The 15,849-nt window shown below is 42.6% G+C and overlaps 1 protein-coding gene across 5 annotated transcripts in view; it reads left to right on the top strand.

Moving 5' to 3' along the window:
* The window catches only part of LOC119029184 (ephrin-A2-like), a 55,808-nt gene extending 46,427 nt beyond the window's left edge, over nt 1-9,381 (top strand). For 2 of the 5 annotated variants that reach the window (XM_037115832.1, XM_037115833.1), the window contains 3 exons: nt 5,525-5,817; nt 6,008-6,073; nt 6,614-7,157. In XM_037115832.1, coding sequence (XP_036971727.1) covers nt 5,525-5,817; nt 6,008-6,073; nt 6,614-6,753 — 499 coding nt within the window. In that variant the 3' untranslated portion in view covers nt 6,754-7,157. Of the gene's footprint in view, nt 1-5,524; nt 5,818-6,007; nt 6,074-6,613; nt 7,158-7,559 lie in introns of those variants that run through there. The other 3 variants (XR_005077920.1, XR_005077921.1, XR_005077919.1) reach the window with 3 other exon arrangements.
* Nucleotides 9,382-15,849: the final 6,468 nt, after the last annotated feature.

The following is a 15,849-nucleotide window of genomic DNA, read 5'->3' as shown; positions in this document are numbered from 1 at the left end:
AATAGACAACTGTACAATTTGACATTATAAATGACATAAATAGACAAGGCAAGTAACAGTAGTGCAAATGTAAACGTGAATGTAAACAGTAGTACAAAAAGAGAGAATATTTTTTTATATATATATATATATATATATATAAAGAGAGCTTATTTATCTGGTGATGATAAAGTGATAAAGTGTTCCAGTGCTCCAGTTCAACATACGGTGTTATAATATTACTTTGGAAACATGGAAGTCACACATCTGAAGAGTAAAAGTCTTCAAGTATCTGATATTAAATGTACTCAAGTATCAGTAAAGTAACTGATCCATAGATTACAGAGTCAGCTGATCGACACAATCACCGTTTTTATCTGGAGAGAAAATCTAAACTTTCCAAACTGTCGCAGCATTCGATCTGTAGAGTAACTAGTTACTAAAGTAATCTGATAAATATAGTAAAAAGTACCGTCTCTACAGTGAGGTGAGGTGGTAAAGAACACATAGCTCCGAGTTATTTACACAAACAATACAAATATAACAAACAGAAAACAACAGAAAAATCAAGTGTGTGTGTGTGTGTGGTTGTGTGTGTGTGTGTGTGTGTGTGTGTGTGTGTGTGTGTGTGTGTGTGTGTGTGTGTGTGTGTGTGTGTGTGTGTGTGTGTGTGTATCAGGTTCTCGGCTTCAGATCTGATAGTTTTGTGTGGCAGCTTGTCGCTTCTTGTCTGAACCTGAAGGAAACAGAGTGTGTTTTGTGCCGAGCCTGTCAGGACGGACTCGGGTTACATGAACAGGCACACAGTGTCCTGCAGAGTCTCAGAGGACGTCCAGCAGGAGACGTCCAGCAGGAGACGGAGGGACAGACAGAACAAAGCTGCTCTCTGCTATGTTCTGAATCATGATAAATACAGTGAAGCAGTGATGCCGTGTTAGACTCAGATCTCTTCGTTGACATGAAACTGTTCTTCAGAATATTTCCATGCTGATCACTTCCTGATCTGTTCTATTAATTATCTGTGATGAATTTATTTTACCCTTTTTAAAATGTGTATTGATGTTAATAGTCAGACATCATGTGTTCTGTGACCGTCACTCATTTAGAAATCAGTGAAATCTGAACTTTGATTCACACAGAGCTCCAGGTGTCAGGTGTTCGCCTCCTGCTGGGTGTGAGTGGTACTGCAGCCTGTGGTCCACTTTGTATGAGTTTTACTAACAGTGTGCAGCAGCGACACTGAGCTGTGTGTGTGTGTGTGTGTGTGTGTGTGTGTGTGTGTGTGTGTGTGTGTGTGTGTGTGTGTGTGTGTGTGTGTGTGTGTGTGTGTGTCTGATTATTCCTGTTCATTCAGCCTCACTGTGCTGCAGTGTGTCAGCTACACAAGGATTGAATGTGAGAACACCAAACTTGGTATTTCTTAAAATGAAGCTTTTTGCTGCTTTGGTGTTTCAGCTCAGTGAAGAAAGACGTTGTTGTAAAAGTCGAGCCGGCTGCAGAAGTTCAGGAGCGTCTGACGCTGAGGACGAAACGGACTGATGTCATAAAGTTTAATGTTCTACAGAGAACAAACAGACTTTCATAACTGGATGATGGAGAAGCTGCTGCTGATGTTGGACTGACAGATTATCCTGTAGGTAAGGTGGCGTGTCCTCAGGGGGCGTGTCCTCAGGTGTCCTCAGGTGTCCTCAGGTGTTCTCAGGTGACGTGTCCCCAGGTTACGTGTCCTCAGGTGTCCTCAGGTGTCCTCAGGTGACGTGTCCCCAGGTGACGTGTCCCCAGGTGACGTGTCCTCAGGTGTTCTCAGGTGACGTGTCCCCAGGTTACGTGTCCTCAGGTGTCCTCAGGTGTCCTCAGGTGACGTGTCCTCAGGTGACGTGTCCTCAGGTGTCCTCAGGTGACGTGTCCTCAGGTGTCCTCAGGTGTCCTCAGGTGACGTGTCCCCAGGTGACGTGTCCTCAGGTGACGTGTCCTCAGGTGTTCTCAGGTGTCCTCAGGTGTCCTCAGGTGACGTGTCCCCAGGTGACGTGTCCTCAGGTGACGTGTCCTCAGGTGTCCTCAGGTGTCCTCAGGTGATGTGTCCCCAGGTGACGTGTCCTCAGGTGACGTGTCCTCAGGTGTCCTCAGGTGACGTGTCCCCAGGTGACGTGTCCTCAGGTGACGTGTCCTCAGGTGTCCTCAGTTGTCCTCGGGTGACGTGTCCTCAGGTGTCCTCAGGTGACGTGTCCCCAGCTGACGTGTCCTCAGGTGTCCTCAGGTGAGGTGCGGGTTGAGAGTCTTTGAGACGGAGCTGTAGCTCATCAGGAGGGCCGGCGTGTGTGCTGAACAGTTTGGACACCAGGTGGATCTTTGTTGTCCTGGTCTAGATGTTTACCTGATGACACCTTCAGGCTCACCTGTTGCATCATTTCTAACCTGTTTGTTTGATACATAATTCTGGTGCTTGGACCTGACAGGAGCTTCTTTGTTCTGGTCCACAGTTCTGCCTCTACAGAACTTCTCCTTCAGGACTTCACAGGCAGTTTTTTCTGCTCTGAAGCTTGAGATGTTGTCGTGCTGCGGAGCGTCACAGGTGATCTGTCTGCAGGTCACGATGAGCTGACGTTTGCTGCAGATCATCATAAAGAGCTCTGACGTCTGCAGCAACAGTTTAATGTGAGTCGTTCATGTGGCTCCATGTTTCTCTGCTGGTGGAGGTGTGACTGGTCGTGATGGTTCAGACCGGTTAGAAATATTCAACTGTGGACATTGAAATTTTCATTTATTGTTGCAGTCAGAACTTCCTGGAGCGACTGATTCAAAACCAAAAACAAAGAATTTTCTCTTTTTTAATAAAATGGAATCAAACTGCCAAGTTTATTAATGTTGCTGGAAGAAACACACCTGCAGCTCCTGTTCACACCTGGACCGCAATCTGTCAGGGAAACAACCTCGACCTGTCCTCGTCCTCTGGACCATCCACCTGACCTTTACAGACCTGCACACGCTGAGGCATGCTGGGAGCTGTGACATCACAGCTGTGGACAAAGATTCACTTCAGCTGCTGAAAAGTTTTTCACTGCTCACTGAGCCCGCCTGCTTTCACATGATGACTGAATACAGACTGGTGGTGACGAGCAGCCCGGCTGAGGTACCAGGACCCACACCTGCTCACACCTGCTCACACCTGCTCACACCTGTCCACACCTACTCACACCTGCTCACACCTGCTCACACCTGCTCACACCTACTCACACCTGCTCACACCTGTCCACACCTGCTCACACCTGCTCACACCTGCCCACACCTGCTCACACCTGTCCACACCTGCTCACACCTACTCACACCTGCTCACACCTGCTCACACCTGTCCACACCTGCTCACACCTGCTCACACCTGTCCACACCTGCTCACACCTGCTTACACCTGCTCACACTTGTCCACACCTGTCCACACCTGCTCACACCTGTTCGCCCCTCAGACTCCCAGTTCGCCCCCTGATCATCAGACTGGATCAGCAGCTCTGACTGACCAGTGAGAGCGCTCTCAGGCTACATGATGATGATGATGATGATGATGATGAACCCGGCGGTCCCTCGGCCTCTTTCCATTAGACTGATGAGTGGTGATGTGAGAGCTGAGGGGACAGAGTTCAGTGAACGCAGCGCCTGCTCTCTCAGCTGTTAGCGTCACCCAATCCTTCAGCTAACTGAGTTAGCCTGCACTTTGCTAATGGTGTTAGCGAAGACAAAGAGGGCGCGGCGAGGAGAAACGCCATCAGGACGGTTTCATCCAGCAGGAAACATCCACCTGATCCCATCGACCTCCATCAGGACGACGCTCTTGTGCTGCGTTCATGCCACATGGGAATAATCATCGCTGTGATTCAGCAACAAACTGTGGAGGGAAACTTAAAGTGTTTGGAGTCATTAAGATAACTCGATCATACGGAGGCCCATCTGTGCCAAAATAAATGCTTTACTTTAACGTCACTCTTTCAGGAAGTGCCAGAGAAACACAGACCTTAGTGGCTGAAGGAGGAGGAGCTCAACTTTTAAATAATTCACTTTATTTATTCAAAACCAAGTTTTAAAAGAAGTTAACAGGAAGTTCTCTGGACACTCAGGACTTGTAGATGCAGGTTCAGGTCTTCCAGTTGTTTCCTGGTCTAGAAGTTTTTCAGTGAGAATCCAGATGAACTGTTCTCCTGTGCACCGTCACAGCCTCGCTCACAGGACTCTTATTCATAGAGCACCTTTCAAACATATCAAATATAAAATAATTCATTAATATTATAAAACAAAAATGTATTTAGAGACTAATGAACACTATGAATCTGTAAAGTCTAATAAAAATAAGTGGCTGTTAAAATAACAAAAATAAGAATATATTATGGTGAACAGTCACATGTGGGACAGGCAGACAGACGGCGCCCCCTGCTGTCTGTTTCTGCTGTTACTGTTCACTGGGATCAACCAGGAATGCTCAGCCAATCAGGACGGAGCCTTAGAAAACAAATCAGTCGTTCAAACCTCATTAAGAGAATCTTAATTAGCTCAGCTGATTGGACGACCCAGCAGCTCTGTGTCTGATGAATATTCAGAGACACATGAAGTCTGATGAGTTTGTTTTCTGTGATCGATCGCTGAATGATGATGGTTTCTGATAACGAGGTGAAACTTGTCTGTTTGTTCTAAATTAAATTATGTAAATTACAGCAACAGTTTGACGGAGCAGCTGTGAGGACCAGACACAGAAACACTCTGATCGACTCTCCACATGTTAAACTTTATTTAACTGTCAACTTCAAACTGACATCAGCTGACAGAGACGGTTCGATCTGTGACTGATGGATATCTGACAGTGAAGGTTATTGATCACATCCCGGTCGCCTGTTAGATGTCAGAACGCTGAATGATCCACTGTTGTGACGTCTTCAAACATCTTCTGTTGTTCAGTTCGCTGAAATCAAACTGCCACGTTTACACATTTTAACAATGAATCAAATGTTCAGTTTGAGTAACAGAAACTAAAATGATTACATCATCAAAACAGACAGAAGTCCAGTTCAAAACGTTATTAATCAGGTCAGAGTTAACAGGAAATCAATCCGATTTCCATCTGTAAACACGCACACACACAGTTTCCATGTGCTGCAGGTGAATGGAGGCTCTCTGTGGTGAGCTGAAGGTCTGACATCATGCTCAGCTTCTTTCTCTTCTTCTTCTTCTTCTTCTTCTTCAGAGTAATAAGTCGAACATCTCTGAAGAAACTCTGTTCTTGTTCGCTCTCAGGAACAAACCACCTGATTCTGACACGTTGGCTGTTAGCTGCTTCCTGTGCTACATGCTAACTGTGTTGGTGTGATTGCAACCTTCGAAAATATCAGAGAAGTTTGAGAAAGTTTGTTGAGATAAATACTGAAGGAGAGACTACGACTCCCAAGATGCATTTTTACTGACAACCAACCAATAACAGAGCTTCACTTCGTGCCGTGCGCTCCACAAACAGCACAGTAGACTTTTGAGACATGGTGACATCATCTCTCCTCCTCTTCCTCCTCAGGTTCTTTCGGGGCGAATACACGGTGGAGGTGGCGATCAACGACTACCTGGATATCTACTGTCCGCACTACGAGGTGGCGGAGTCGGCCGAGCGGATGGAGCACTACGTGTTGTACATGGTGAACTATGATGGCTACACCACCTGTGACCACCACAGGAAGGGCTTCAAAAGGTGGGAGTGTAACCGCCCGCTGAGCCCAAACGGACCGCTCAAGTTCTCCGAGAAGTTCCAGCTGTTCACCCCCTTCAGCCTGGGCTTCGAGTTCAGGCCGGGACACGAGTACTACTACATCTGTGAGTACTGCTACACCCGAGTACCACTACACCCAAGTACTGCTACACCTGAGTACTGCTACACACAGAATACTACACCTGAGTACTGCTACACCCGAGTACCACTACACCCAAGTACTGCTACACACAGAATACTACAGCTGCAGGTATCTGACGTGACGTCACTGATCTGTGATCTGTGTCTCTGCAGCGTCTCCACATCCTAACCTGGCTGGTAAACCCTGTCTGAAGCTCAAGATCTACGTCAAACCCACCAGTGAGTCTCTCCTCCTCTTCCTCCTTTTCTCCTCCTCTTCTCCTCTTCATCCCCTTCTCCTCTTTGTGCTCTAACTCCGTCACCTCCACCTCCACACAACAACTTTGATTTTCACATGAAATTGTTTATTTGGATTTGTCGTTCCTATTAATAATCAAATCATCACAGTCAGTTTTAAACCAAATGTTGACCTGACAGACGCCCTCCTGTGGTCACATGCAGTCTGTGTGTGTGTGAGTGTGTGTGAGTGTGTGTGAGTGTGTGTGAGTGTTAAATGCAGCATGGCAGACAATCAGATAAATGACGACCTCCTGATGAACGGAGCAACTTCTTCTCTTCACAAGCGTCTCTTCTTCAGTGTTTAACTACAGCTCCCATGGTGCTTTGGTAACGGGCCTATGATAAAGCATCATGGGAGCTGTAGTTGTTAAAGTATTGTTAAAAAGTCTCTTTAAACTAGGCTGTGATGTCAGAGATGATGTCAGAGGTGATGTCAGTCGCTCATCACATGCTGCGGTCTCACCTGTGTGTCTCTCTCAGATGACTCGGTGTACGAGTCTCCGGAGCCGTTCCTGACTGACGACACCACCGGCAGCTGCAGCCGCGCTCTGCCCCGCCTCTCCCTGCTGTCCGCCATGTTGCTCGGCTTCCTCCTCATCCTCCTCCTCGCCTCCTCATAGCACCTCCTCCTCCTGCTCCTCTTCCTCCATTCGCTCTGAGGAGAAACCTGAGGCAGGAAACAGATCCAGCTCTCTCTCTGACCCCTGGCCTTCACCTGAACACTCAGCAGCTCAGCCAATCAGAGGCTGTGGTCATATGTGGGAGGAGCCTGGGGCTGCTGCTTGGAGTTAGTTTCTGTGGTGGATCATCTGAGATGTTGGTGCTGACGGACTGCAGGCGCCGTGTCCAAACTCCACTGACTCTCATGCTGTAACAGGTTGTTTCTGTGTTTCTGTCCCTCGTCAGCCTCCGTAGTTCCACATGATGTCACAGATGTTTAATTCTGTGGTCAAAATGAGACCTGAGCTTCAGAACTGATGTCAGCATAGTTTTACATAAAATTATAATAAATACACCAAACTCAGGTTCAGAGCAGCAGTTTGACTGTTGCAGCTGTTTGTTGTCACTCAGCAGAACCTCGTGGCACCAAAACATGTTTTAGATTAACGTAGAATTGATCAGCTTTTGTGCTCCAGATGTAAGATGTAACATTATCTGTACGCAGGCTGCGATGAGGATGGTTTACTTTAATCTTGTAGCAGCAGATGGAGTTCTGATTGTGTCTCAGAACTTCTACAGAATCTAAATCTAAACTTGTAGAAGAAAACTCTCAGGACTCATCTCGTCATCACAGTCGGACGTTTTACACATTTAAATTCACTTTTTCGACTGTTTGAGGTCACTGCTGGTTCCCATCTAATAATACACTAATTAAATAATGTCATTAACTAATCAGTCGATAGTGACCCGATTCATCCTCCAACAGACAGGTGGAAGCAGAGCTGAGGAAACACTAGTCAGAGCCGCTCCAGCTGGATCCGTCCTCAGCAGAGCCTGAACCTTACAAGTGCTCACACATACTAATACATATCTTCTGATAATAACAGATTATTATAAAAATTATACATATTTATATGTGTATGTATTTTCATCATTTTGATGTCTGAATAAATATCATAAATATCTGATCAATCAATCAATCAGGTGACATCAGGTGTGATCGAAGCATTTAGACAAACATCTGCAGTGACTGGATCAGAAACACAGAGGCCGTCCTGAGAGGAGACACGAGCGTCAGTGGAGTCGGCTTCAGTATGTGGAGAGACGAAGCTGGACGTCATCGACATCATCATCATCATCATCATCATCATCATCATCATCACGGCTCTTCATCCTCAGCAGACAGAGCGACATCATCAGTCACACTCACAGCAGCTTCATCCTGCAAGATTCAGAAACTACGAGTTTACCTCATCAACATAAATACAGTTTCCATTTTCATACTCACTTCTGTGATTGTAATCATCATCGGTATGATTATATAAAATCAATAATCAGAGAGACACAGGCAGAGACTCTCTCTCTCTCATTCGCTGCATGTGTCTCTCGCCCAGCTGCAGCTGTCAGCATACGCTGAGTCGACGCCTTTCATTTGTGTAAATCTGCCAAAGACTTTGTTCAACTTTTCTGTCGAGGGAGAAAAGTCAAACAGCAGCTACAGGGGTCGTCTTGGCCCCACCTACATCTGCCACAGGGGGGCGGGGTTATGTCATTTTGTCGTAAAAATGTAAACGAATGTTAACGTGCAAACAAAAATGAAGCAATCAAAAATGGCCTTTTTCCCACTGGTGCTGAATTTGTAGTGACTTCTTTTTGGGGAAACAGCGACGCTGTGTGGTCAAGAGGACTTTCTTTTCTTCTTCATCTCTTCATACCATCCCTCCATCTCTCCTGATGGAGGGGAGTGTGTCCTTGTGTGTGGACGAGCAGGGGCATGCTGGGAAATGCAGTATAACTAACGAACGCACTGTGATGGAGGCGGACAGAAGATGTAGCACTTGGACTTTGTTGAGGGAAACAAACTGACGTTTCCTGACAAAAGAAAGAAATTGAAGTTTTGATTTTATGTTTGCGCCATTTTTCTGTTTTAAAAAATGTTCATATGCGATATGAATTCATCCACAGAGATATGAAGGAATCAGTCGGATGTTTGTTGTTGTTACTGTTGTTGTTGTTGTTTTTCTCCTTTATGTTCCTGCTTGCATCACAATGCATTCTGGTCCTTGTAGTCCTGTATTTTCTGGCTCTGTTGACAAAAATGGTTCTGTGGGTTCATCATCCTTTTCTTCATTGGTTTCTGTGTGGATGGAGTCTGTTTCTTGTGGTGTAAGAAATGTTGAAGAAGCTGGAGGAGGGAAGAAGTTGTGGTTGTGGTTTTTCTGTCTGGAGTGAGACCTCCCTCTGGTTTACAACGTCTCTGAAGTTCAATCATACAGAGAGAAAATGTTTTTCTACATCCAAATGTCTGCGTGTCTATTCTCTGAAAGACAAAAAAATCTGTTTTTGTATATTTTCTTATTGGATGCTTATAAAGTCCTGTTAAAGAATGCATTTATCTGATTGGCTCAAGAGTTAACGAGGGGTCAGAGGTCATCAGGCCTCTTCAGGACTTCAGGATTTTTTCCTGCGCTGCATGAACAGGAAAAAACAATTTAACTACATTTACTGAATTTACTTTTAAGACCATCTCAGAGAGAACATGTGTACGAATCTGTGTTTGATAAATTCACCAATAAAAAATGTTCCACTAAAAATCAGTTTTTGGCTTCGTAACTACAATATGATCATCATCACTACACAGTAACTACAGTATGATCATCACTACACAGTAACGACAGTATGATCATCATCATTACACAGTAACTACAGTATGATCATCACTACACAGTAACTACAGTATGATCATCATCATTACACAGTAACTACAGTATGATCATCACTACACAGTAACTACAGTATGATCATCATCATTACACAGTAACTACAGTATGATCATCACTACACAGTAACTACAGTATGATCATCATCATTACACAGTAACTACAGTATGATCATCACTACACAGTAACTACAGTATGATCATCATCACTACACAGTAACTACAGTATGATCATCACTACACAGTAACTACAGTATGATCATCATCATTACACAGTAACTACAGTATGATCATCACTACACAGTAACTACAGTATGATCATCATCATTACACAGTAACTACAGTATGATCATCACTACACAGTAACTACAGTATGATCATCATTACACAGTAACTACAGTATGATCATCATCATTACACAGTAACTACAGTATGATCATCATTACACAGTAACTACAGTATGATCATCATCATTACACAGTAACTACAGTATGATCATCATCATTACACAGTAACTACAGTATGATCATCATCATTACACAGTAACTACAGTATGATCATCATCATTACACAGTAACTACAGTATGATCATCATTACACAGTAACTACAGTATGATCATCATTACACAGTAACTACAGTATGATCATCATTACACAGTAACTACAGTATGATCATCATCATTACACAGTAACTACAGTATGATCATCATTACACAGTAACTACAGTATGATCATCACTACACAGTAACTACAGTATGATCATCATTACACAGTAACTACAGTATGATCATCATCATTACACAGTAACTACAGTATGATCATCATTACACAGTAACTACAGTATGATCATCATTACACAGTAACTACAGTATGATCATCATCATTACACAGTAACTACAGTATGATCATCATTACACAGTAACTACAGTATGATCATCATCATTACACAGTAACTACAGTATGATCATCATTACACAGTAACTACAGTATGATCATCATTACACAGTAACTACAGTATGATCATCATCATTACACAGTAACTACAGTATGATCATCATTACACAGTAACTACAGTATGATCATCATCATTACACAGTAACTACAGTATGATCATCATCATTACACAGTAACTACAGTATGATCATCATTACACAGTAACTACAGTATGATCATCATTACACAGTAACTACAGTATGATCATCATCATTACACAGTAACTACAGTATGATCATCATTACACAGTAACTACAGTATGATCATCATCATTACACAGTAACTACAGTATGATCATCATTACACAGTAACGACAGTATGATCATCATTACACAGTAACTACAGTATGATCATCATTACACAGTAACTACAGTATGATCATCATTACACAGTAACTACAGTATGATCATCACTACACAGTAACTACAGTATGATCATCATTACACAGTAACGACAGTATGATCATCATTACACAGTAACTACAGTATGATCATCACTACACAGTAACTACAGTATGATCATCACTACACAGTAACTACAGTATGATCATCATTACACAGTAACTACAGTATGATCATCACTACACAGTAACTACAGTATGATCATCACTACACAGTAACTACAGTATGATCATCATTACACAGTAACTACAGTATGATCATCATCATTACACAGTAACTACAGTATGATCATCACTACACAGTAACTACAGTATGATCATCATTACACAGTAACTACAGTATGATCATCATCATTACACAGTAACTACAGTATGATCATCATTACACAGTAACTACAGTATGATCATCATCATTACACAGTAACTACAGTATGATCATCATCATTACACAGTAACTACAGTATGATCATCACTACACAGTAACTACAGTATGATCATCACTACACAGTAACTACAGTATGATCATCATTACACAGTAACTACAGTATGATCATCATCATTACACAGTAACTACAGTATGATCATCATTACACAGTAACTACAGTATGATCATCACTACACAGTAACTACAGTATGATCATCACTACACAGTAACTACAGTATGATCATCATTACACAGTAACGACAGTATGATCATCACTACACAGTAACGACAGTATGATCATCATTACACAGTAACTACAGTATGATCATCATTACACAGTAACTACAGTATGATCATCATCATTACACAGTAACTACAGTATGATCATCATTACACAGTAACTACAGTATTGCTTGAAGGTTTCCCTCCTGACGTCAGACCTCAGAGTCACATTTGATTTGTTCCCTCAGTTTGTAAACGTGATAAACGACATCCGGCAGTCAGAGAAGACGCAGGTCACACATTTACCAGAGAGGATCGACAGTCCAGACAGGCATCTGTTAATTAATCTAATTATTTAATTCTTGTCTTCTTTAATTTGAAGAGTTTAGACGAGACAAGTGAAGTTAATAACAGGAAGCCAAACGCGCAGTCATGTAAGTTTCTCTTCATGTACACTGAATTTCTTTATAAAGACCAATCAGGTGTATTGATCTAATGTTGGATCTGGTCCTGAGCAGCCAGAATGAGAACCAACATGAGAGGGAGAGGCCGTCAGTCCACAGCCAGCAGCCAGCCAGACGGGACCATCTGAGACAGAAACCAGCTAACCGACCATCTCGCTCAGGGAGGCTTCGGCTCAGTCACACCTAGACAATAAGCAAATATTAGAGCTCACCTGTCAGAGGACGGCAGGTGTGGCTGTGAAACTGCCCTTCATATCATCAGCATTGTTGTCCGGTTGTGTGTGCAGCTCCACTAGCCAACGAGGAATTTGTCTTCGTGAACACGTCGCACTGAATTAGCTCCTGAATGCCTCACAATCAGTTCGTACCTGAATGCCTCATGCTTATTTCAGTGAACACCTCACGTAGAATTTAGTTCCTGAATGCATCACACTGACAGTCGTATGCTGAATTGGATCCCTGACCGCACTGTGCTTATTCCAGTCCCTGAACGCTTCACGTTTAGTTTGTACCTGAATGCCTCATGCTCATTTAAGTCCCTGAACTCGTATGTAGAGGTGGGTAAAATATATCGATTCATCAATGTATTGCAATATATTTTTTCCCAATTCAATATTGCTTCAGAAAATCCTCTGAATCGATTCAGGCGAGCAGCGGCCCCGACCACCTGCTGTCCCTCACCGGACACCTCTCGGTCCCCGCGTCCAGCAGCTGGAAGCGCCTCGCCTGCGCCTCGCCAGAGGGCGGAGGGACCGCGGTTATGTCTGTTTATGTCAGACAAAAATGTACCATGCAGTCCCAGAAACAGTGGCACGTTCTCAGCTTAACTATGGTCGCACTGTTTTATAACTAAACACATCGTGTACCTTTTAGAACTTCCTAGAGGTGTCACAACGCGGTGAGGGATGTCCTGTCTTGGGTTTTTGTCCTGTGAAATTCATGTTTTATTTTGAAAAGTAACTCTCCTCTCGTTTCAGGTCACTTGCCCTTCCTCTTGTGTCCCCGGTCTGACGTCACCCCTGATCCTTGATTGTTTTCACCTGTGTTCCCCTTCATCATGTGTATAAAGTCTTTGTCTTCCCCTGTCTGCGTCGTATACAGAAGCCTTATTCACAGCCTTGCCTTGTAATTCCCAAGTTAAGTATCGTCAAGTTTTATTTTCTGAATTTGTTCTCTTTGGTTGTTTGATTCTTTTGTTTCTAAAGTTTGTGGTTAAAGTTTTGATTTTCAGCTTAGGATTTTGATAGCCATTTGTTTCCCTCCCTCCCGCTTTTTGTTGTACCTTTTTTTTATTATTTAGAGTAGAAATTTTTCATAGCCTGTGAGCTGACCTCTTCGGAGAGTTTTTGTTTTTTACTTAAGTTTTTTTTAGCCTAGTATATAAGAGTAGTGTACATTCCTCTTTCGGGAGCGTTTTCCGTTGTATGTGTTATTTGTCTTGTCTGTCTCCATAGAATTTTCATAGCCATTGATTTGTCATACATACTAAAGAGCTACAGATCAGTAAAATAAAACCTGTCTTTACATCAGTCATTCTGCATCTGAGTCCTCTCTCCTTGTCTGAGCGTGACAACAGGAAAGATTTATAATTTAAGATTACTTTTTTGAATTTGAAAATTATCAACAGGTGCTCTAATGAATTAATGTTTAGTGCTACTTATTACTGAATCGATGTCGAAACATTTAAATCAGTATTTAATCTAATTGATATTCAATCGAATTGCAACCTAAAGAATCAAAATCGAATCGTGAGGTTCTTAATAGTGCCCAGCCCTATCGCACTGAATTAGTTCCTGAATGCATCACACTGATCTGATCATACTCTGAATTTGATCCCTGAAGGCACTGTGCTTATTTCAGTTCCTGAGCACTTCACGCTCATTTAAGTCCCTGAATGCCGCGTGCTCAGTTTGTCCCTGAACGCCTCATTGTCTTAATGTGTATATTCGTGTATGTTTGGATTCGTCTGCTCTGTAAATTTTTTCAGTGAATCGTCTTCATTCTTAAAGCTTTACTCCGTCTTCATCATTCTGTATCAATAAAGTTTATTATACTTTGTTTTTTTTTTTTTTTTTTTTTTTTTTTTTTTTTGTTTTGTTTTTTTTTTTTTTACTGTTAGGAAACAAGATGAGAATCACGTCTCAATCAATACTGGCAGATAACGAATATTCAGAATCAGTACTTTTATGATTGTAAATCATAAGTGTAAATGTTTCAGCTCTTTTTATTTTGTCTTTATCTTATGTTTGTCAACTGTCTGATTTTGTGACTGAATAAACTATCAAAACTATTTACGATAAATCAATTCTTTTAAAAAGCATCTTCAGTTGTTTAAAGTTTAATCTGTTTTCATCTCAGAGCAGAAGGACTTTTATTAATGTAGAAAATGTCTTCAGTCATCACTCGTCTCTGTGAACAATCAGAACTTTGGTATTGTTGGAGCCATTTTTAGATCATTTTTGTTGCTCATTTAAATATGAGAAATGTCGCCATCTGGTGTTGACCAGTGGTGATAATGAAGGGCCTTTATAATCAGGCCACTAATTACACACAGGTGTGCAACAAACAGTGAATGCCTAGAGAGCACACAGTCTTTTTACTGCTCTGCTCCGATATTTTTGATTCTCGACAATTACCGACACAATGTAGAACGCTATTTTTGGATATCAATCAATGGATGGATATTAGCGTACCTTTGTTTATTTATACTTTTCATTAATTCGACTTATTTTGATGCACGTCAGAGCTCAGAGCCAACACATGCACACGCTCACACAACCAACCCGACGGACTACAATCAACTTCAACAAACCAAGTAAGTGCAATGACAAAAAGAAAAATGGAAGCACGTAAAAAGAACTCTTGATGGCATAAAGGCTTCAGCTAAGCACCAAGCAAAGAAAGCTATTGACCAGGTATTTATAACAGGTATCTAATTCTGTATTTTTATTTGGGCTGAATGAAATTATTGCTTATTTTCTTTGTCTATAAAGAAAATAGTCAAACTGCTGTTATGACGTCACACAAAGGCCAAAACCCTCCAAACAGCATCAAGAAGCTGAACACAAGAAACTGTTTCAAACAATCAATCCATCCTCACAGAACTGTGATTAATCTTCCGCTAATCAGATCAGTAATTCATTAATCAATTAATGGCTGCAGTTGAAATTTTACAGGATTTATTTGCGCCACCGCTCCTGTAGTGGTTTTATTCTCACTGTGGATCTCATGACATGAACATGACATGAGGTGAAGCTGGTAGAAACGGAAATGAGCCTCCAGTTGATGTGACGACCTGCAGCTGCACCTGAATGCAGCATCAGCTCCAGATATGAAACATGAACGAGGAACAGATCAATGACTCTGATCAGAAGACCGAGAGGACGACCCCCGACCAAACTGCTGACAGGACAAACGGACAGGACAGCATCAGACACTCACACACACACACACACACACACAGACTCACACACACAGACTCACACACACACACACACACACACACACACACACACACACACACACACAGACTCACACACACACACACAGACTCACACACACACACTCACAGACTCACACACACACACACACACACACACTCACAGACTCACACACACAGACTCACACACACACACACACACACACTCACACACACACAGACTCACAGACTCACACACACACACACACACACACACACACTCACAGACTCACACTCACACACACACACACACACACACTCACAGACTCACACACACACACACAGACTCACACACACACACTCACAGACTCTCACACACACACACACACTCACACACACACACACACACACACACT

Source organism: Acanthopagrus latus, chromosome 11, assembly GCF_904848185.1.
Source record: "Acanthopagrus latus isolate v.2019 chromosome 11, fAcaLat1.1, whole genome shotgun sequence".
Taxonomy (NCBI): Eukaryota; Metazoa; Chordata; class Actinopteri; order Spariformes; family Sparidae; genus Acanthopagrus; species Acanthopagrus latus.
This window is presented reverse-complemented; position numbering and strand designations above follow the sequence as displayed.